Source organism: Macaca fascicularis, chromosome 2 (assembly GCF_037993035.2).
Source record: "Macaca fascicularis isolate 582-1 chromosome 2, T2T-MFA8v1.1".
NCBI classification, from domain to species: Eukaryota; Metazoa; Chordata; class Mammalia; order Primates; family Cercopithecidae; genus Macaca; species Macaca fascicularis.
This window is the reverse complement of record NC_088376.1, coordinates 45,003,108-45,025,399: the sequence shown is the minus strand read 5'-3', so window position 1 is coordinate 45,025,399 and position 22,292 is coordinate 45,003,108. Positions and strand designations below refer to the sequence as shown.

General features: G+C 39.6%; 1 protein-coding gene across 4 annotated transcripts in view; it reads left to right on the top strand.

Moving 5' to 3' along the window:
- GK5 (glycerol kinase 5) overlaps positions 1 to 22,292 on the top strand; it is a 69,285-nt gene that overhangs the window by 21,779 nt on the left and 25,214 nt on the right. For all 4 annotated transcript variants that reach the window (XR_012430767.1, XM_065540057.2, XM_005545985.5 and 1 more), the window contains 2 exons: positions 9,718 to 9,849; positions 21,198 to 21,273. Coding sequence is in view for 3 of the 4 variants with exons in the window: in XM_065540057.2 (XP_065396129.1) it covers positions 9,718 to 9,849; positions 21,198 to 21,273 (208 nt within the window). In the remaining variant the exon portion in view is untranslated. The remainder of the gene's footprint in view (positions 1 to 9,717; positions 9,850 to 21,197; positions 21,274 to 22,292) is intronic.

Genomic DNA, 22,292 nt, shown 5'->3' with positions numbered 1-22,292 from the left:
CTTTTTATTTATTTATTTTTTTGATTTATTGTTTTTTTTTTGAGACAGAGTCTCGCTTAGTCGCCCAGGCTGGAGTGCAATGGCGCGATCTCGGCTCACTGCAAGCTCCGCCTCCCGGGTTCACGCCATTCTCCTGCCTCAGCCTCCCGAGTAGCTGGGACTACAGGCGCCCGCCGCCTCGCCCGGCTAATTTTTTGCATTTTTAGTAGAGACGGGGTTTCACCGTGTTAGCCAGGATGGTCTCGATCTCCTGACCTCGTGATCCGCCCGCCTCGGCCTCCCAAAGTGCTGGGATTACAGGCGTGAGCCACCGCGCCCGGCCCAGACATTCTTTAAGTTAGTCATTGAGGTGTTTAACACTTTTATTGCTTTGAAAAAATATTGTAATTTGAAAAGAAAAATTGTGATTTTAAAACGTTTACTTCCATAATATGTCTCATATTTCAGATCTTTTTTTGTTTGTTTGTTTTGAGACAGAGTCTCCCTCTGTCACACAGGCTGGAGTGCAGTGGTGCAATCTCAGCCCACTGCAACCTCCACCTCCCAAGTTCAAGCAATTCTCCTTCCTCAACCTCCTGGGTAGCTGAGATTACAGGCGCATGCCACCATGCCTGGCTAATTTTTGTGTTTTTAGTAGAGACAGGCTTTCATCATGTTGGTCAGGCTGGTCTTGAACTCCTGGCCTCACGTGATCCGCCTGCCTCAGCCCCCTAAAGTGCTGTAATTACAGGTCTGAACCACCATGTCTAGCCTCAGATTTCAAATCATAATGCAGAACTGTGACCTCAAGCACAAAACTGAGCATTTAAAGTACTTTTGTCTACTTGATATTGAACATGCGCAGATGAAAGTTTTGGTTCTCTTAGCAAAAAAATTTACACAAACACAGGCTTTCACAGTTTAGCACACATAATTCTAGAGCCTGTCCTGGCAGTGAAGGAGCCCCACTTTGCAGTCATCCCTTTCCAGTTGCTAATGGTTTGACTGTGACCCTTGGAAATGTTTAGTGTTTTTACCAGCAGCAATGTCATTAATTTGGCCAAGGCTAGTCCGAAGCAAAATGGTGTGTTTGCAATCTCTTGCCACTGTTGCTTTCCTCCAGTCTCCCCAGATGCCCGGTCTTCCTCTTACTGTTGTTCTTATTCTTGCCTAATGATTGCTAAGGCTTTCTTCTCTTTGCTGTTAGCATAAAAGCCCAACTCCTTACCAAGGTTTGGCTCTTTCTGCAGTTCTGACCACTTCCTAGACCTCTTTCTTCCTGAAGTTGCTGAAGATTAGCAACTCCATCTTTGCCAGCCTGTTTCGTTCTTGTAGCACTCAAGCCCTTTCTTACCTTAAGGCCATTGTACATACATGGGGTCTCTCTGCCGTCATGGCTGGATCTTTCTCATCCTTTAGGGTCCAGCTCATGTGGCACATCTGGGAGCCCTTCCCTGCCACCCTACTTAAAGGAACCCCCTTGCCCTCAATCTCTTATGTTGCCCTTTGTTTCCTTCATTGTACTTACTAAATTTCAAAGATTCTGAGATATACATTTTTTAAACTGGAAATTAAATGGAAATAATTATAGATTCACATGCAGTTGTAAGAAACAGTACAAAGATCCCTTAGACTATTTGCGCTTTCTCCCAATGGTAACATTTTGAAAAACTATAGCATAACATCACAACCAGGACACTGACATTAATACAATTCATATATTTTATTAGGATTTCCCCAGTTTTACTGTATATTCATCTGTATGTGCGTGTGTATGTGTATGTGGGTAAATTCTATACAATTTTTTCCTATCTGTAGGTTTATCTGTTCCTATCTGAACAGTTCCATCACTACAATGATCTCTTGTGTTGTTCTTTTATAACTATATGCACCACTCTCCTCTACACCTCCCTACCCTCTCTCATTCCTAGCTCCTGGCAACCACTAATCTGTCTTCCATTTTTAAAAAGTTCTAATTTGAAAAATGTTATAGACATAGGATTATACTTTTAAATATATAACCTTTGGGATTTGCTTTTTTCACTTAGTATAATTCCCTGGAGATTCATTCAAGTTGTTGCCTGTATCAGTAGTTTGTTCCTTGCTATTGCTGAGTTGTATTCAATAGTACAGCTGTATCACAGTTTATTTAACTATTCACTTGTTGAAGGACATCTGTGCTGATTCTAGTTTTTGGCTATTAAAAATAAAGCTTTTATGAATGTTCTTTGTGTAGAATTTTCTGTGAATGTAATTTTTCATTTCTCTGGGATAAAAACCTCAAGGTCATATGGTAATGCAGGTTTTCTTTTGTAAGAAACTGCCAAACTATTTTGAAGAGTGACTATACCATTTACTTCCCCATCAGCAATGTATAAGTTATATTTTAACATCTCTGAAATCAGGATGCATTTCTTAGTAGCATGTTAAATAATGATTCATTTTACAGTCTGTCTTCTTAAATCATCTTATTTATTGACTTGATTGCTTGTTTGTCTTCTCACTAGAATGTAAATTTTAAAAAAACAAGAATTCTGCCCATATTGTTCAATTTGTTTTTATAAGGCCTCGCAACAGTCCTTAGTATGCTAGAAGTTACTCAGTAAATACTCATTAGATATATGAATGAAGATGCTAGTTGTTTATATGTTGTCTGCAAGTGCAGGTATTGGAGCTTGTAATATTTTTGTATGACCTCCCCACACATTCCGAGTATCTACATTTTAACAGAAGATCTCAGAAGTGTCCTAAATCTAATTTTTTATGAGAATAGTGTAGTGTGTATAAAGAGGAATAGCCCATTTCAGTTTAAATTATTTCTTATAACAAATCAGAAGAAGGCTTATGGGTGGTCACTTTAAATACTTTTAAAAAGTCTTATGTTTTAATAAATAATGTGGGTTGGGTGGTTCCAAGATGGCCAAATAGGAACAGCTCCAGGCTACAGGTCCCAGAGTGAGTGATGCAGAAGATGACTGATTTCTGTATTTCCAACTGAGGTACCAGGTTCATCTCACTGGGGTGTGTTGGACAGTGGGTGCAGGACAGTGCGTGCAGCCCACCGAGCGAGAGCCGAAGCAGGGCAAGGCATAGCCTCACTCAGGAAGCACAAGGGGTAAGGGAATTCCCTTTCCTAGCCAAGGGAAACCGTGACACACAGCACCCGGAAAATCAGGTCACTCCCTCCCTAATACTGCGCTTTTCCAAGGGTCTTAGCAAACGGCACACCAGGAGACTATATCCGGCGCCTGGCTCGGAGGGTCCCACGCCCACGGAGCCTCCCTCATTGCTAGTACAGCAGTCTGAGATCTAACTGCAAGGCGGCAGCAAGGCTGGGAGAGGGGCACCCGCCATTGCTGAGGCTTGAGTAGGTAAACAAAGTGGCCTGGAAGCTCGAACTGGGTGGAGCCCACCGCAGCTCAAAGAGGCCTGCCTGCCTCTGTAGACTCTACCTCTGGGGACAGGGCATAGCCAAACAAAAGGCAGCAGAAACCCCTGCAGATTTAAATGTCCCTGTCTGACAGCTTTGAAGAGAGTAGTGGTTCTCCCAGCACGGAGTTTGAGATCTGAGAATGGACAGACTGCCTCCTCAAGTGGGTCCCTGACCCCCGAGTAGCCTAACTGGGAGGCATCCCCCAGTAGGGGCAGACTGATACCTACACGGCCGGGTACCCCTCTGAGACGAAGCTTCCAGAGGAACGATCAGACAGCAGCATTTACTGTTGAGCAATATTCACTCTTCTGCAGCCTCCACTGCTGATACCCAGGCAAACAGGGTCTGGAGTGGACCTCCAGCAAACTCCAACAGACCTGCAGCTGAGGTCCTGACTGTTAGAAGGAAAAGTAACAAACAGAAAGGACATCCACACCAAAACCCCATCTGTATGTCACCATCATCAAAGACCAAAGGTAGATAACACCACAAAGATGGGGAAAAAACGGAGCAGAAAAGCTGAAAATTCTAAAAATCAGAGTGCCTCCCTTCCTCCAAAGGAATGCAGCTCCTCGCCAGCAATGGAACAAAGCTGGATGGAGAATGACTTTGACGAGTTGAGAGAAGAAGGCTTCAGACAATCAAACTTCTCTGAGCTAAAGGAGGAGGTTCGAACCCATCACAAAGCAGCTAAAAACCTTGGAAAAAGATTAGATGAATAGCTAACTAGAATAACCAATGTAGAGAAGTCCTTAAATGACCTGATGGAGCTGAAAACCATGGCACAAGAACTACGTGACGAATGCACAAGCTTCAGTAACCGATTTGATCAACTGGAAGAAAGGGTATCAGTGATTGAAGATCAGGTGAATGAAATGAAGCGAGAAGAGAAGGTTAGAGAAAAAAGAGTAAAAAGAAATGAACAAAGCCTCCAAGAAATATGAGACTATGTGAAAATAACAAATCTACATCTGATTGGTGTACCTGAAAGTGATGGGGAGAATGGAACCAAGTTGGAACACACTCTTCAGGATATTATCCAGGAGAACTTCCCCAACCTAGCAAGGCAGGCCAACATTCAAATTCAGGAAATACAGAGAACGCCACAAAGATACTCCTCAAGAAGAGCAACTCCAAGACACATAATTGTCAGATTCACCAAAGCTGAAATGAAGGAAAAAATGTTAAGGGCAGCCAGAGAGAAAGATCAGGTTACCCACCAAGGGAAGCCCATCAGACTAACAGCGGATCTCTCGGCAGAAACTCTACAAGCCAGAAGAGAGTGGGGGCCACTATTCAACACTCTTAAAGCAAAGAATTTTCAACCCAGAATTTCATATCCAACCAAACTAAGTTTCATAAGTGAAGGAGAAATAAAATTCTTTACAGACAAGCAAATGCTGAGAGATTTTGTCACCACCAGGCCTGCCCTACAAGAGCTCCTGAAGGAAGCACTAAACATGGAAAGGAACAACTGGTACCAGCCACTGCAAAAACATGCCAAAATGTAAAGACCAGGAGGAAGAAACTGCATCAACTAATGAGCAAAATAACCAGCTAACATCATAATGACAGGATCAAATTTACACATAACAATATTAACCTTAAATGTAAATGGGCTAAATGCTCCAATTAAAAGACACAGATTGGCAAATTGGCAGATTGGATAAAGAGTCAAGACCCATCAGTGTGCTGTATTCAGGAGACCCATCTCATGTGCACAGACACACATAGGCTCAAAATAAACCGATGGAGGAAGATCTACCAAGCAAATGGAAAACAAAAAAAGGCAGGGGTTGCAATCCTAGTCTCCGATAAAACAGACTTTAAACCATCAAAGATCAAAAGAATCAAATAGATGCAATAAAAAATGATAAAGGAGATATCACCACCAACCCCACAGAAATACAAACTACCATCAGAGAATACTATAAACACCTCCATGCAAATAAACTAGAAAATCTAGAAGAAATGGATAAATTTCTGGACACATACACTCTCCCAAGACTGAACCAGGAAGAAGTTGAATCCCTGAATAGACCAATAACAGGCTCTGAAATAGAGGCAATAATTAATAGCCTACCAACAAAAAAAGTCCAGGACCAGGCGGATTCACAGCCAAATTCTACCAGAGATACAAGGAGGAGCTGGTACCATTCCTTCTGAAACTATTCCAATCAATAGAAAAAGAGGGAATCCTCCCTAACTCATTTTATGAGGCCAGCATCATCCTGAGACCAAAGCCTGGCAGAGACACAACAACAAAAAAGAGAATTTTAGACCAATATTCCTCATGAATATCGATGCGAAAATCCTCAATAAAATACTGGCAAACCGAGTCCAGCAGCACATCAAAAAGCTTATCCGCTATGATCAAGTGGGCTTCATCCCTGGGATGCAAGGCTGGTTCAACATACACAAATCAGTAAATGTAATCCATCATATCAACAGAACTAAAGACAAAAACCACATGATTATCTCAATAGATGCAGAAAAGGCCTTTGACAAAATTCAACAGCCCTTCATGCGAAAAGCTCTCAATAAATTCGGTGTTGATGGAACGTATCTCAAACTAATAAGAGCTATTTATGACAAGCCCACAGCCAATATCATACTGAATGGGCAAAAACTGGAAGCATTCTCTTTGAAAACTGGCACAAGACAGGGATGCTCTCTCTCACTACTCCTATTCAACATAGTGTTGGAAGTTCTGGCCAGGAAATTCAGGCAGGAGAAAGAAATAAAGGGTATTCAATTAGGAAAAGAGGAAGTCAAATTGTCCCTGTTTGCAAATGACATGATTATATATTTAGAAAACCCCATTGTCTCAGCCCAAAATCTCCTTAAGCTGATAAGCAACTTCAGCAAAGTCTCAGGATACAAAATCAATGTGCAAAAATCACAAGCATTCCTATACACCAATAATAGACAAACAGAGAGCCAAATCATGAGTGAACTCCCATTCATAATTGCTTCAAATAGAATAAAATACCTATGAATCCAACTTACAAGGGATGTGAAGGACCTCTTCAAGGAGAACTACAAACCACTGCTCAGTGAAATAAAAGAGGACACAAACAAATGGAAGATCATTCCATGCTCATGCATGGGAAGAATCAGTATCATGAAAATGGCCATATTGCCCAAGGTAATTTATAGGTTCAATGCCATCACCATTAAGCTACCAATGACTTCCTTCACAGAATTGGAAATAACTACTTTAAAGTTCATATGGAACCAAAAAAGAACCCGCATCGCCAAGACAATCCTAAGCCAAAAGAACAAAGCTGGAGGCATCACGCTACCTGACTTCAAACTATACTATACGGCTACAGTAACCAAAACAGCATGGTACTGGTACCAAAACAGAGATATAGACCAATGGAACAGAACAGAGCCTTCAGAAATAATACCACACATCTACAACTATCTGATCTTTGACAAACCTGACAAAAACAGGAGATGGGGAAAGTATTCCCTATTTAATAAATGGTGCTGGGAAAATTGGATAGCCATAAGTAGAAAGCTGAAACTGGATCCCTTCCTTACACCTTATACGAAAATTAATTCAAGATGGATTAGAGATTTAAATGTTAGACCTAAAACCATAAAAACCCTAGAAGAAAACCTAGGCAATACCATTCAGGACATAGGCATGGGCAAGGGCTTCATGTCTAAAACACCAAAAGCAATGGCCACAGAAGCCAAACTTGACAAATGGGATCTAATTAAACTAAAGAGCTTCTGCACAGCAAAAGAAACTACCATCAGAGTGAATAGGCAACCTACAGAATGGGAGAACATTTTTGCAATCTACTCATCTGACAAAGGGCTAATATCCAGAACCTACGAAGAACTCAAACATATTTGCAAGAAAAAAACAACCCCATCAAAAAGTGGGCAAAGGATATGAACAGATATTTCTCAAAAGAAGACATTTATACAGCCAACAGACACATGAAAAAATGCTCATCATCACTCACCATCAGAGAAATGCAAATCAAAACCACAATGAGATACCATCTCATACCAGTTAGAATGGCGATCATTAAAAAATCAGGAAACAGCAGGTGCTGGAGAGGATGTGGAGAAACAGGAACACTTTTACACTGTTGGTGGGACTGTAAACTAGTTCAACCATTGTGGAAAACAGTGTGGCGATTCCTCAAGGATCTAGAACTAGAAATACCATTTGACCCAGCCATCCCATTATGGGGTATATACCCAAAGGATTATAAATCATGCTGCTATCAAGACACATGCACACATGTGTTTATTGTGGCACTATTCATAATAGCAAAGACTTGGAACCAACCCAAAGGTCCGTCAGTGACAGACTGGATTAAGAAAATGTGGCACATATACACCATGGAATACTGTGCAGTCGTAAAAAAGGATGAGTTCATGTCCTTTGTAGGGACATGGATGCAGCTGGAAACCATCATTCTCAGCAAACTATGGCAAGGACAGAAAACCAAACACCGCATGTTCTCACTCATAGGTGGGAATTGAACAGTGAGAACACTTGGACACAGGAAGGGGAACATCACATACCAGGGCCTGTCGTGCTGTGGGGGAAGGGGGAGGGATACCATTAGGAGATACACCTAATGTAAATGAAGCATTAATGGGTGCAGCACACCAACATGGCACATGTATACATATGTAACAAACTTGCACGTTGTGCACATGTACCCTAGAACTTAAAGTATAATTTAAAAAACAAAAGAAAACAAAACAGAAAAATAAACAATGTGAAAAATTTATATGCCATGTAAAATATAAAGAAATGACCAGGCGCGGTGGTTCACGCCTGTAATCCCGGCACTTTGGGAGGCTGGCGTGGGCGGATCACCTGAATTCAGAAGTTCGGGACCAGCCTGGCCAACATGGTGAAACCCCATCTCTACTAAAAGTACAAAAATTAGCCAGGCGTGGTGGTCCACATCTGTTATCCCAGCTACTTGGGAGGGTAAGGGAGGAGAATTGCTTGAACCTCAGAGGTGGAGGTTGCATTGCGCTGAGATTGCACCATTGCACTCCAGCACTCTAAGCAAAAAAATGTAAGCCTGGGGAACAGAGTGAGACTCTGTCTCAAAAAACCAAAAAACCAAAAACCATATGTATGTGTGTGTGTGTGTGTGTGTGTATATATATATATATATAAAAATGAAGAAAATGTGAGCACTGAATAAGATGAGAAGGAAGTTAAAAGGACAAGACTGAAAAAGAGAACCGAGTGTACAAATTTTCTTAATTGATGTGTTATCAATTAAAAGTGAAAGAAAAAAATGTTTATTACTATTTTTCACAAATAAACCAAAATCTTTAAATTTATTTTGGGGAGTGAGGTAGGATTAACAAAAGTGGGTAAGTTCAACAAGAAATGGGCAATATTTCATAAGTGTTTTGTAAAACATCAGTTTCATAAGTTGAAGTGTCCGTCTACATCCCTGTAGTGTGTGGCAGGATAGGTTTTTTTTTTTTTTTTCACCCAGTATGTCTTAAAGACCTTAAAACTCAAAGCTTGTTTTCTGTATACCTAAGGCTTTTTGTAAATTAAAGATTTTGCTTATGTTTGATCTTTGATCATTAGATAAGTATAGGTAGTATTAAATAAAATCATACAACCGGATTTTAAAAATTTCTGTCTGTGTTAGTGCTAACTTAATTTCTAATAGGAAAGAAAAAAGCCAATAAAAGCTCATCCTTCATTGTCTAGTATTAAGAGTTCTCAGGTCTTTGATTCATAGAGACAGCTTGAAGCTAAGATATAAGATTATGATTAATGTGAAAATATTTGGACTATGAGCCTTTAAAATCAAAGATTAGCTGATAACTTCGTATAGATGTTATTACTATTGGAATACTAGTGAATTAATGCTATTCTACTAAATAGTATAGATTTATCTGGGAGGCCTGCAATAAACTTAAAGTGTACATATCCCACTGAAATAAGAATACTACAAATATAGCCTCCTTCCTAGATTCTCTCCCTTCACTATCATAGTTAAAAATAGGTAGCGAGGTGAAATATAGTTGTTTTTTTTTTTTAAAGTTTATAATAAGTACCTGAGCATCTGGTGTTTGCTAAAGTAATTCAAAGTAGGTATGTTGCATTTCATATGTTAGCATACAAACTGCCTATTTAGGATAATATTGCTGTTTTTTATTAAGTGCAGAAAACACTATTATAAGTAGTTAAATGACTTGTTACTGGGTTTGTTTGCATGTATATAGAATTGATGTGGAAATTTTAAACACTATTAAATGCATTTTCCTAAAATATGTTTTTTAAAATACAGATATTTCACAGTTCTTGCCGAGTGCTTCACTTTTTCACTAGAAGTAAACGACTTTTTGCAGCCAGTTTGTTCACTTTCACAACCCAGCAGACGTCTTTGAGATTGGTCTGGATTTTACAGAACCTGATTGAGGTAAGAAAATACTGTGTGTGTGTGTAAACCATATGAAGACTCCGGGGAAGAAAAAATTAAAGGAATAAAGATAGTAATTTGATTATTTGAGGAAAAATTGTCTACCACATATTGGAATGGAAGACAATGTGGCATCTTGTTTTTGTTTGTTTGTTTGTTTTGCTTTTTTTTTTTTTTTTTTTTGAGACAGAGTTTTGCTCTTGTTGCTCAGGCTGAAGTGCAATGGCACGATCTCAGCTCACTGCAATCTCTGGCTCCCAGGTTCAAGTGATTCTCCTGCCACAGCCTCCGGAGTACCTGGGATTACAGGTGCCCACCACCACACCCAGCTAATTTTTTGTATTTTTTGTAGAGACGAGATTTCACCATGTTGGCCAGGCTGGTCACAAACTCCTGACCTCAGGTGATCCATCTGCCTCAGCCTCTCAAAGTGCTGGGATTACAGGCGTGAGCCACCATATGGATTACAGGCATGAGCCATATCTTTGATTTATATCAGTGGAATTCTTTTGTGTCAGACTCCTTTTGCTCAACATCATGTTTTTGACATATAGCAATGTTGTGTGTAAATTACTTTGCTTATATTTTCATTGCTATTTGCTGTTCAATGTATGATTTTACCATAGTTTATTGTCTATTCTATTCATGTACATTTGGGTTATTTCCTGTTTTTAGCTGTTATGATTAATGCATCTCTTGGTGTATATGTAATTGCTATGTCTATACATAGGAATGGAATTTTTAGGGCATGAATGTTTATATATGTCTTCACTTTTTTTTTTTTTTTTTTTTTTTTGAGACGGAGTCTCACTCTGTCACCCAGGCTGGAGTGCAATGTGTGATCTCGGCTTACTGTAACTTCTGCCTCCCAGGTTCAAGCGATTCTCCTGCCTCAGCCTCCTGAATAGCTGGGATTACAGGCGCAGGCCATCATGCCCAGCTAGTTTTTGTATTTTTAGTAGAGATGGGGTTTCACCATGTTGGCCAGGCTGGTCTTGAACTCCTGACCTCATGATCCGCCCGCCTCGGCCTCCGAAAGTGCTAGGATTACAAGCATGAGTCACCACGCCCAGCCATATATCTTTATCTTTAATGGATAATGTCAAAACACTTTTGCAAAGTGATAATAAGAATTTACACACTCTCTATCAGTATGTGATCAGAGGACTTTTTATTTCATTTACGATTGTAATTGACATTGTTAGTTTTTTATATTTTAGCCATCCTAGTTGGTAAGTAATAATATCTGAGTGTGATATTAGACTGGATAAAAAAACAAGATCTAACTATATGTTGTCTATAAGGGGCACACTTTAGATTTAAAAAATATAAAGAGGTTAAAAGTGAGTGGAAAAGATATGTAAACAGTCACTGTATCATGTAAACAGTTACATATATCATGTAAACAGTCACTATAAGAAACCGGAGTGGCCGGGCGCGGTGGCTCACGCCTGTAATCCCTGCACTTTGGGAGGCCGAGGCGGGCGGATCACGAGGTCAGTAGATCGAGACCATCCTGGCTAACACGGTGAAACCCCGTCTCTACTAAAATACAAAAAATTAGCCGGGCGCGGTGGCGGGCCCCTGTGGTCCCAGCTACTTGGGAGGCTGAGGCAGGAGAATGGCGCAAACCCGGGAGGCGGAGCTTGCAGTGAGCCGAGATGGTGCCACTGCACTCCAGCCTGGGCGACAGAGTGAAGACTCCGCCTCAAAAAAAAAAAAAAAAAAAAAAAAAGAAACCGGAGTGGTTATATTAACATCAGACAGTATAGACTTTAAAACAAAAATATGTTACTAGAGATAAAAAGGGAATTTTACAATGATAAGATGGTCAATTCATCATAAATATATAACAGTTATAAACACCTAATAACAGAGGTCCACACTACATGAAGCAAAAATGGACAGAATTGAAGGGAAAAATAGACAGTCGAGCAGGAGAGTTGGAGACTTCAGTGCCCCACTTTCTTTTTTTTTTTCCTTTTTTTTTTTGAGACGGAATCTCGCTCTGTCACCCAGGCTGGAGTGCAGTGGCATGATCTCGGCTCACTGCGAGCTCCAGCTCCTGGGTTCACGTCATTCTTCTGCCTCAGCCTCCCAGGTAGCTGGGACTACAGGAGCCCGCCACCACGCCCGGCTAATTTTTTGTATATTTAGTAGAGATGGGGTTTCACCGTGTTAGCCAGGAGAGTCTTGATCTCCTAACCTCATGATCCACCTGCCTCGGCCTCCCAAAGTGCTGGGATTACAGGCGAGAGCCACTGTGCTTGGCCCTCACTTTCAGTAATGAATAGAATAACTAGACAGAAGATTAACAAGGAAATAGAAAGTTGATTAACAGTAACAACTAACTAGACCTAACAGACATTTATAGAAAACTCTACCCAAGAACAGAATATACATTCTCCTGAAGTGTACATGGAACTTTCTCCAGGATAGATCATAGGCTAGGCCATACTACAAGCCTCAGTAAATTTAAAGGGATTGAAATCATATGAAGTCTGTTGTCTGACCATAAAGGCTTCAAATTAAAAGTAACAGAAAAAACTTGGGAAGTTCTAAAATACATGAAGATTAAACAACATACTTAAAAATAACCAATGGGTCCAAGAAGAAATCGTAAGAGAAAATTAAGAAATACTTTGAGATGAATGAAAATAAGATACAACATACCAAAACTTATTAGATGCAGATAAAGTACTTAGAAGGAAATTTATAGTAAGACTATATTACATGTAGAAGAGTATATTTAAAAAGAAGAAAAATATCAAGTCAATAATCTACCATTCTACCTTACGACATGGAAAATGATGAGCAAACTAAATCCAAAACAAGCAGAAGGAAAGAAATAATTGAATTAGAGCAAAATTAATGCAATAGAGAATAGAAAAACAGTGAAGAAAAATCAATAAAATCAAAAGTTGCTTCTTTGAAAAGATTAGCTAAACTGACAAAGACAAGAGAGAAAACCCAAATAACTAAAATTATGAATTATTATGAAATTATGGATATTAATACTGACCTCACAGAAATACAAAGCATTAATAGGCAATACCGTGAACAAGTGCATGCCAACAAATTAGATAACCAAGATAAAATGAAAAATTTCCTAGAAGTAACACAAACTACTGGAAATAACTCAAGAAGAAATAAATAATCTGAATAAATCTATAACAAGTAAAGAGATTGAAGTAATAAATAATAAATTCTCACCTAGAAAAGCCCAGAGCCAGATGGCTTTACTAGTGAATTCTACCAAAAGTTTAAAGAAGAATTAACACAATCCTTTCACAACTTCTTCCAAAAAATAGAAAGGGAAAATAGACAATTGAATAGTAATAGTTGGAGACTTTAATACCCCATCAATAGTGGATTATACTTCCATTATTGGAGTGAGAGATACTTCCCAGCTCTTTCTTTTAGGCCATTATTCTCTGATAACCAAATCAAAGACATCAAGAGAAAATAAACTGACAGACCAATATTCCTTATGAATACAAATGCAGAAATCCTCAACAAGGCTGGGTGTGGTGGCTCATGCCTGTAATCCCAGCACTTTGGGGGTCTAAGGCAAGAGGATTGCTTGAACCCAGAAGTTCAAGACCTGCCTGGGCAATATAGCAAGACACCATCTCTCCAAAAAAATTAAAAATTAAAAAATTAGCTGGGTATAGTAATACATACCTGTAGTCCCAGCTACTTGGGAGACTGGCATGGGAGGATTGCTTACCCCGGAGTTTGAGACAGCAATGATCTAGGATCACACCACCACTGCACTCCAGCTTGGATGACAGAGCAAGACCCTGTCTCTGGAAAAAAACCGCACACACCCACAAAACTTCAGCAAAATATTAGCAAGTCAAATCCAGCAACATATAAAAAGGATTATATATCATGACTAAGTGGGATTTATCCCAAGAATACAGGATTGGTTTAGCATTCAAAAATCGATTAATATGGATCTTTTATTAAAACTGGTAAATGAGAAAAATAGAAAATTAATATACACCATATTAATAGGATAAAGGACAAAAAAAAGATCATGTCAGTAGATGTAGAAAAAAGTGTTTGACAATATCTAGTGCCTGATAAAATGCTCAACACACTAGGAATAGAAGGAAAGTGCTTCAATGTGATCTGTGAAAAACTCACAGCCAACACCATAGTTAATAGTCAAAGACTGAATGTTTTTCTCCTAAGTTCGGGAATAAGACAAAGATGTCCACTCTCACCACTTCTAATTAACATTGTATGAGAGGTTCTAAGCCGGGGCAGTTGAACAAGACAATGTAATAAAAGGCAACTAGATTGGAAAGGAAGGAGTAAAACTATCTCTATGATGCAGATGACATGATCTTGTATATTGAAAATCCTAAGGAATTTCCTAAAAAAAATTAGCACTAATATTATAAATGAGTGTAGTAAGGTCAGAGGGTATAAGATCAATATACAAAAAAAAAAAAAAATTCTTTTTTGAGACAGTCTGTCACCCAGGCTTGAGTACAGTGGCACAATAGCAGTCACTATAGCCTCAACCTCCAGGCTGAAGAGATCCTCTTACTTCAGCCTCCTGAGTAGCTGGGACTACAGGCGCACACCACTATGCCCAGTTAAGTTTTTTTTTTTTTCTGAGACGGAGTCTTACTCTGTCATCCAGTCGGGAGTGCGGTGGCATGATCTTGGCTTACTGCAACCTCTGCCTCCCAGGCTCAAGCGATTCTCCTGCCTCAGCCTCCCAAGTAGCTGGGACTACAGGCGTGCACCACAATGCCCAGATAACTTTTGTATTTTTAGTAGAGACGGAGTTTCACCATGTTGGCCAGGCTGGTCTCGAACTCCTGACGTTAAGTGATCCGCCCACCTCGACCTCCCAAAGTGTTGGGATTACAGGTGTGAGTCACTGTGCCTGGCCCTAGTTAATTTTTAAAATTTTTGTAGAAACAAAGTCTCACTATTTTGTCCTAGCTGCTCTTGAACTCCTGAGCTCCAGTAATCTTTCCACCCCAGCCTTCCAAACTGCTGGGAATACAGGTGTGACCCGCTGCATACAGCTAAAAATTAATCGTGTTTCTATATACTAGCAATGAACAACTAGAACATGAAATTAAGAAAACAATTTTGGCTGGACGCAGTGGCTCACGCCTGTAATCCCAGCACTTTGGGAGGCTGAGGCAGGTGGATCACCTGAGATCAGGATTTTGAGACCAGCCTGGCCAACATGGTGAAACCCCGTCTCTACTAAAAATACAAAAATTAGTCAGGCATGGCGATGGACTCCTGTAATCCCAGCTATGCAGGAGGCTGAGGCAGGAGAATCGCTTGAACTGGGGAGGCAGAGGTTGCAGTGAGCCGAAATCACACCATTGCACTCCAGCCTGGGCAACAGAGCAAGATGCTGTCTCCGCCTGCCAAAAAAAGAAAGAAAGAAAACAATTTCATTTACAAAAACATCAAAAAGAATAAAATACGTATGAATAAGCTTAACTACAAAATATTTACTTTGAAAAGTACAAAACATTGTTGAATACAGTTAATGAAGGCCTAAATAAATGGAAAGACATATACATGGATTGGAATATTTAATACTGTTAAGATTATAGTATTCTTCAAATTTATCTACAGGTACAACACAATTTCTACCAAAATTCCTCTTTTTTTTTTTTTTGTAGCAGACAAGCTGATCCTAAAATTCACCTAGAAATTTGAGAAACCCAGATTAGCAAAAGAATCTTGAAAAAGGAACAGTATGGGAAAACTCACACTTCTCAATTTCATTGTGGCTTTAATTTGCGTTACTCTATTTCCTAACAAAGTTGATAACTTTTCACATACTTACCATTTGTATATCCTTTTGTGAAGTACCTCAGTCCTTTGTTTTCTAATAAATTAATACACTTTAATTTTAGAGTTGTTTTAGGTTTACAGAAACATTCAGCAGTAAATATAGTTTCCATATCCAACAGTTTCTGCTGTTTATTAGCATCTTGTATTATGGTAGTACATTTGTTACAATTAATGAACCAATATGGAAACATTATTATTAATGTAATGTATCTACTATTGCAGTACTATTATACACCATAGTTTCACTGCCCTGAAAAATCCCCTATCCTTCACCTACTCACATCTCTTTCTGAACCCTGGGTAACATTGATATTTTTATTGTCTCTACAACTTTGTATTTTCCAGAATATCATATAGTTGGAATCATACAGTATATAGACTTTACACACTGGCTTCTTTCGCTTAACAATATGCATTTAAGGTTTCTCCATGTATTTTTGTGCCTTGATAGCTCATTTCTTTTATCACCTAATAATATTGCATTGTCTGAATGTGGCACAGTTTATCCAATCACTTTTTTTTTTTTGAGACGGAGTGCAGTGGCGTGATCTCGGCTCACTGCAACTTCCACCTCCCAGTTTCAAGCAATTCTCCTGCTTTAGCCTCCCAAGTAGCTGAGATTACAGGTGCCTGCCACCATGCCCAGTTGATTTTTATATTTTTAGTAGAGACGGGGTTTCATCGTGTTGGCCAGGCTGCTCTCGAACTCCCGACCTTAAGTGATCCACCTGCTTCGGCCTCCCAAACTGCTGGAATTACAAGCATGAGCCACCGTGCCCGGCCTATCCAGTTACCTATTGAAAAACATCTTGGTTGCTTCCAGCTTTTGGCAATTATGAATAAAACTGCTATACACTTTTGTGTGCAGGTTTTTATTTGGACATAAATCTTGAACTCGTTTGAGTAAATAGGTGTATGATTGTTGGATCATATGGTATGACTGCATTTAGTTTTGTAAGAAACTATCAAGCTCTATCCTCCAAAGTAGCTGTGTCATTTTGCATTCCTGCCAACAGTTGGAGAGTTCCTCTTGCTTCATATCCTTGCCAACATTTGCTGTTGTCAGTGCTTTGGATTTTAGCCATTTTAATAGGTGTGTAGTAGTATCTTATTGTTTCAATAGGTGTGTAGTAATATTCATTGTTTACAATTCCCTAATGACATGTAATACAGAGCATATTTTCATGTGCTTATTTACCATTGGTATATCTTGGGTGAGGTGTCTGTTCAGATCTTTTCCCATTAAAAAAATTTTTGTTTGTTTAGAGACAGATTCTTGCTCTGTCACCCAGGCTGGGGTGCAGTGGCATGATCGTGTCTCATTACAGCCTCAAAACTCATGGGCTCAAGTGAGCTTCCTGCCCCAGCCTCCTGAGTAACTGGGACTACAGGCATGTGCCACTATGCCTGGCTAATGTTTTCACTATTTGTTTATTTATTTATTTATTTAGAGACAGAGACTCACTCTGTCACCCAGGTTGAATGCCTTGGCATCATCTCGGCTCACTGCAAACCCTGCTTCCTGGGTTCAAGTGATTCTCCTGCCTCAGCCTTCCAAGTAGCTGGGATTATAGGTGGCTAATTTTTGTATTTTTAGTAGAGATGGGGTTTCACCATATTGGCCAGGCTGGTCTTGAACTTCTGACTTCAAGTGATCCACCTGCCTCGGCCTCCCAAAGTACTGGGATTACAGGTGTGAGACACAGAGCCCAGCCAAATTTTTTCACTTATAATAGAGACAGAGTGTCGCTATGTTTCCCAGGCTGTCCTCAAACTCTTGAGCTCAAGTGATCCTGCTACCTTGACCTCCCAAAGTGCTGGGCTATAGGTGTGCGCCATCGCACCTAGCCCCACTTAAATTTTTTTTTTAATGTGTAGACTTATTGTTAGGCAATTGATATCTTTTGTAGCTATTTTAACTAGTCCTTTAAATTATTATACTTCTTGCTGGGCGCAGTGGCTCATACCTGTAATCCCAGCACTTTGGGAGGCCGAGGTGGGCAGATCACGAGGTCAGGAGTTCAAGACCAGTCTGGCCAATATGGTGAAACCCTGTCTCTACTAAAAATACAAAAATCAGCCGAGCCTGGTGGCGCACACCTGTAGTCTCAGCTACTCAGGAGGCTGAGGCAGAAGAATCATTTGAACCCAGGAGGTGGAGGTTGCAGTGAGCTGAGACCGCACCACTGCACTCCAGCCTGGGCGAGAGTGCCAGACTCTGTCTCAAAAAATATAAAATTTATTTATACTTCTTTTTGGCTGGTCTTTAGAAATATAGTTACTTTTTATGAATTGATCTTTAATCCAGTAATACTGCTGAATTCACTTAGTTATTCTAGTAACTTATCTAATAGCTTTTTTTGCAAGGGATGTTTCTGTGTGTACAGTTATGTCTTTTGCAAATGACTAGATTTTTTTTCTACTGGTTTAACACTATTTTTCTTTTTCATTGGCAAGGGCCTCCAGGATATGTTGATTAGAAGGAGCGATCATTAATTCTGTTTCTTGTTTCTGATCTTGGACCAAAGGCTTTCAACATTTTTTTACTTAGATGAATTAGGTTTTGGGGTGCTATCCTTTGTACTTTATCAAATTAAGGAAGTTCTCTTTCTTTCCTAAGCTTGCTGACACTTTTTATTATGAGTGGGTACTGAATTTATCAAACACATTTTCTGCGCTTATTATCTAGGTTTAGTGTGTTTTATGCAAGCTACTTGTGGTTTGTAGGGCTTTTTGAATTTGTTGCTTGAGGTCTTTGTTGATTTTGAAAAATTCTCAGCTGTTATCTCTTCACATGTAATTTCTGCTCCATTCTCCTTATCTTCTTTTTTTCTCAAAGCCCAAATATGGGCCATTGCCCTAAGACCTCAACTCTCTGTGGATCTAAGGAGAGTTGTTGATTTTCAGTTTACTTTTTTTGTGTGTGTGTGAGGATATAAGTAATGACTTCCAAGCTCTTTACCTATCAAACAGGAAATCGGAGTCCCTTCTTGTACATTTTTAAGTTTAGACCTTCTCAATCCCCTGTATATCTAACCCTGTCTTACATACTTTCTATCCTTTTGTCTTTCCTTGCTTCATTCTACCCAGCCTATTCCAACCTATCTTCCAATTCTCTTATTCACTCTTCAATTGTTTCTAATGTGCTATTAAAACCCATTAAGTTCCTAATTTTTTAGTTCTATAATTTATATTTTTTCCCATATAATTAGCATGTTTATTTTAAAGTCCATGACTGTGAATTCCAACATCTGTAGCTCCCATGGACTGTCTTTTTTTCCTGTTTTTGTTTTTCTTCCATGTTATTGTTTCTTCATATGTCTGGTTACTTATTTGTGTATATGTGTATATATGTGATCTTGACATTATATTTGTAAAATTGTGTGTAGAATTTGAGAGCCTTAACATAATGCTGTCTTGCTCTAGATAACGATTTATGTTTGTTTCTTCCATTCTTCCAGTTAACAGGATTATCTCAATCCAACTTAATAATTGAGATGATTCAAATCTGACTTGTAGTTCCTATGAGAGCCTGTCCTTCTAGTTTACTCCTGCTCTTAGGGTAGAGCCATTTGCAGTCATTAGCCAATGTGAGGGAGGTTGACCTTGGTCCTCCTACCTTAGGAAGCCCCAATGTCTACTCTGTGTTACCCTAGCCTCCTAGGGGCCTAGCACCTATCAGAGACCCTGGCTCATAAATATTTTTTTAATAGATGGATGAATTGAACACCTGTCACGCATTGTGCTACTCACTGAAATACAGGTTAACTTTTGGCTATTAAAAAAATTATATCTGGAACAAATTTTAGAATAAAAATTTCTAAATTTAACAAGAGTTTGAAATATAATATTACTTTAAAGCACTCCATATTTAAGTGGCATAACTCTTGAATGGAATATTAAAGTACTTGTATTATAAATAACCTATAAATGACCTTGTTTTTGGAACTCATGTCATTTGTTTTCATTTTACTGATCCTTTCTACTATTAAAGTATAATTTATCTTTAAATGTTTTCATTTGCTTTTCTTTTTATTTCAGTTATTTACTTACTTAAGTATTTTTGGGAACATCTGCCATTTGCTGGGAACCCTCCTACGTGTTGGGATTATGAATATAAATGCAATCTTGTCCCTGCCCTTAAAGAGCTAAGGGTCTAGTAGAGAGACAGTAATGGTGTGAGATAATGGCTAAATGGAAGCTATCCATAGGATGCTACAGACTGAGTTAGAAGGAGTGTGGGAGTGGGCCAGGCTTGGACAAAGCCAGGAAATGCTGGTCTTGAAGGACACATAAGAGTTATAGAGGTGATAAACTTTTTTTCAAGAAATTGTTTTTCAGTTTGTTAATAACACCCTAATAGGCATTTCAGTTTCTCTGCTAGCTATTATAGTTTAAAGAGGTGTTGACACCTCTGTTTCCCTTGGCATGCTTTATGCCAAGAATTGTCCTGTTAGTAATATTTTAGGCTTTGAGGGGCATAAGGTTTTTGTCACAACCACTCTGCCATGAAAGCAGCCATAGGCAACAAATGAGCATAGCTGTGTTCCAATAAGACTTTATTTATGGACACTGAAATTTGAGTTTCATATAATTTTCATGTGTCACAAAATATTCTCCTTTTGTCTTTTTAACCATTAAAAATTATGAAAACCATTTTTAATTTGCTATACAAAAACAGAGAATAGGCTGGATTTGGCCTGTGGGCCGTAGTATACCATCCCAGCTTTGGGCTTTTTTTTTTTTTTTTTTGAGACGGAGTCTCGCTCTGTCGCCCAGGCTGGAGTGCAGTCATGTGATCTCATCTCACTGCAGGCTCCACCTCCCAGGTTCACACCATTCTCCTGCCTCAGCCTCCCAAGTAGCTGGGACTATAGGTGCCCGCCACCATGCCCAGCTAATTTTTTTTTTTTGTATTTTTTAGTAGAGATGGGGTTTCACCATGTTAGCCAGAATGGTCTCCATCTCCTGACCTCGTGATCTGCCCACCTCGGCCTCCCAAAGTGCTGGGATTACAGGTGTAAGCCACCGTGCCCAGCCAGTTTTTGCATTTTTAGTAGAGATGGGGTTTCACCATGTTGGCCAGGCTGGTCTCGAACTCCTGACGTTAGGTGATCCTCCTGCCTCAGCCTCCCAAAGTACTGGGATTACAGGTGTGAGCCACCGCACCCAGCCAACTAGTGTATGTTTAAACTAAAAATGTATATGCTTTTTTTAAAAAAAAGAAACAAAAACACAAAAGTAACTAACACATGCTTGGTATAAAACTAAAACCTTTCAGAAATATTATATAGAAAATGAAAATCTTCCCTCTCTCCCCCGGCTAGATCTCATTCCCTATATAATAATCACTTAGAACCATTTGGAATATGTTCTAGAAATTTTTTCTGTGTATATATTAATTTTTATAAAAATGGGTTTATATTGTATCACTGATCTGCATTTAATCATGCACTTAGTAATTTGGCCTTTTTGAATCGATTTTGTGCTGTTGTGTTTTCAAGGTGCAAAAGGCAGTTGAAGAAGAAAATTGCTGCTTCGGAACTGTTGATACCTGGTTGTTGTATAAGCTCACAAAAGGTAAGACCTGGAAGATCTATTTTAAGTAACTGAAATTTGATCAGGAGAAATGATTTGCCTGAAAAAAGTAGAAGTTGCTTTTTTTTTTTTTTTGAGCTAGGGTCTCGCTCTGTCAACCAGGCTGGAGTGCAATGGTGTAATTATGGCTCATTGCAGCTCAGCTTCCGGGGCTCAGGCGATCCTCCCGCTTCAGCCCCCTGAGTAGCTGGGACTATTGGTATGTGCCACCATGCCTGGATAATTTTTTGCATTTTTAGTAGAGACAGGGTTTTGCCATGTTGCCCAGGCTGGTCTTGAACTCCTGGACTCAAGCAGTCCATCTGCCTTAGCCTCCCAAAGTGCTGGGATTGCAGGCATAAACCACCACACCTGGCCAGAAGTTACTTTTTTTTTCCCCCCTTCCTGTACTCCAGACGTACTGCTCTTTGATATTCTAATAACAACATGTTCTAGTAAAGCTAGACTTATTCTAGATTTATTATAAGAGGAGGACAATTTTTAAATAAATTGTGATGAAACTTCAATATAAGACTGGGGAACAGTTTTTTGTTTTTTGTTTTTTTTTGAGACGGAGTCTCGCTCTGTTGCCCAGGCTAGAGTGCGGTGGCTCGATCTCAGCTCACTGCCAGCTCCGCCTCCTGAGTTTACGCCATTCTCCTGCCTTAGCCTCCCGAGTAGCTGGGACTACAGGCTCCCGCCACCTCGCCCGGCTAGTTTTTTGTATTTTTTAGTAGAGACGGGGTTTCACCCTGTTAGCCAGGATGGTCTCGATCTTCTGACCTCGTGATCCGCCCTTCTCGGCCTCCCAAAGTGCTGGGATTACAGGCTTGGGCCACCGCGCCCGGCCGGGAACAGTCTTAATTTCAAGAATAATAAGACAAGTTCAGTCATAAATCTGCCATTTTGCTAGTGGGTATAACTATGGGTGACATTAACATCTTTGAGCCTCTTTGTTATCTTTAAACTGGGGGATCATAAAGTGACAACATGTATGTAAGTACTTTTGCACAACTATAAAA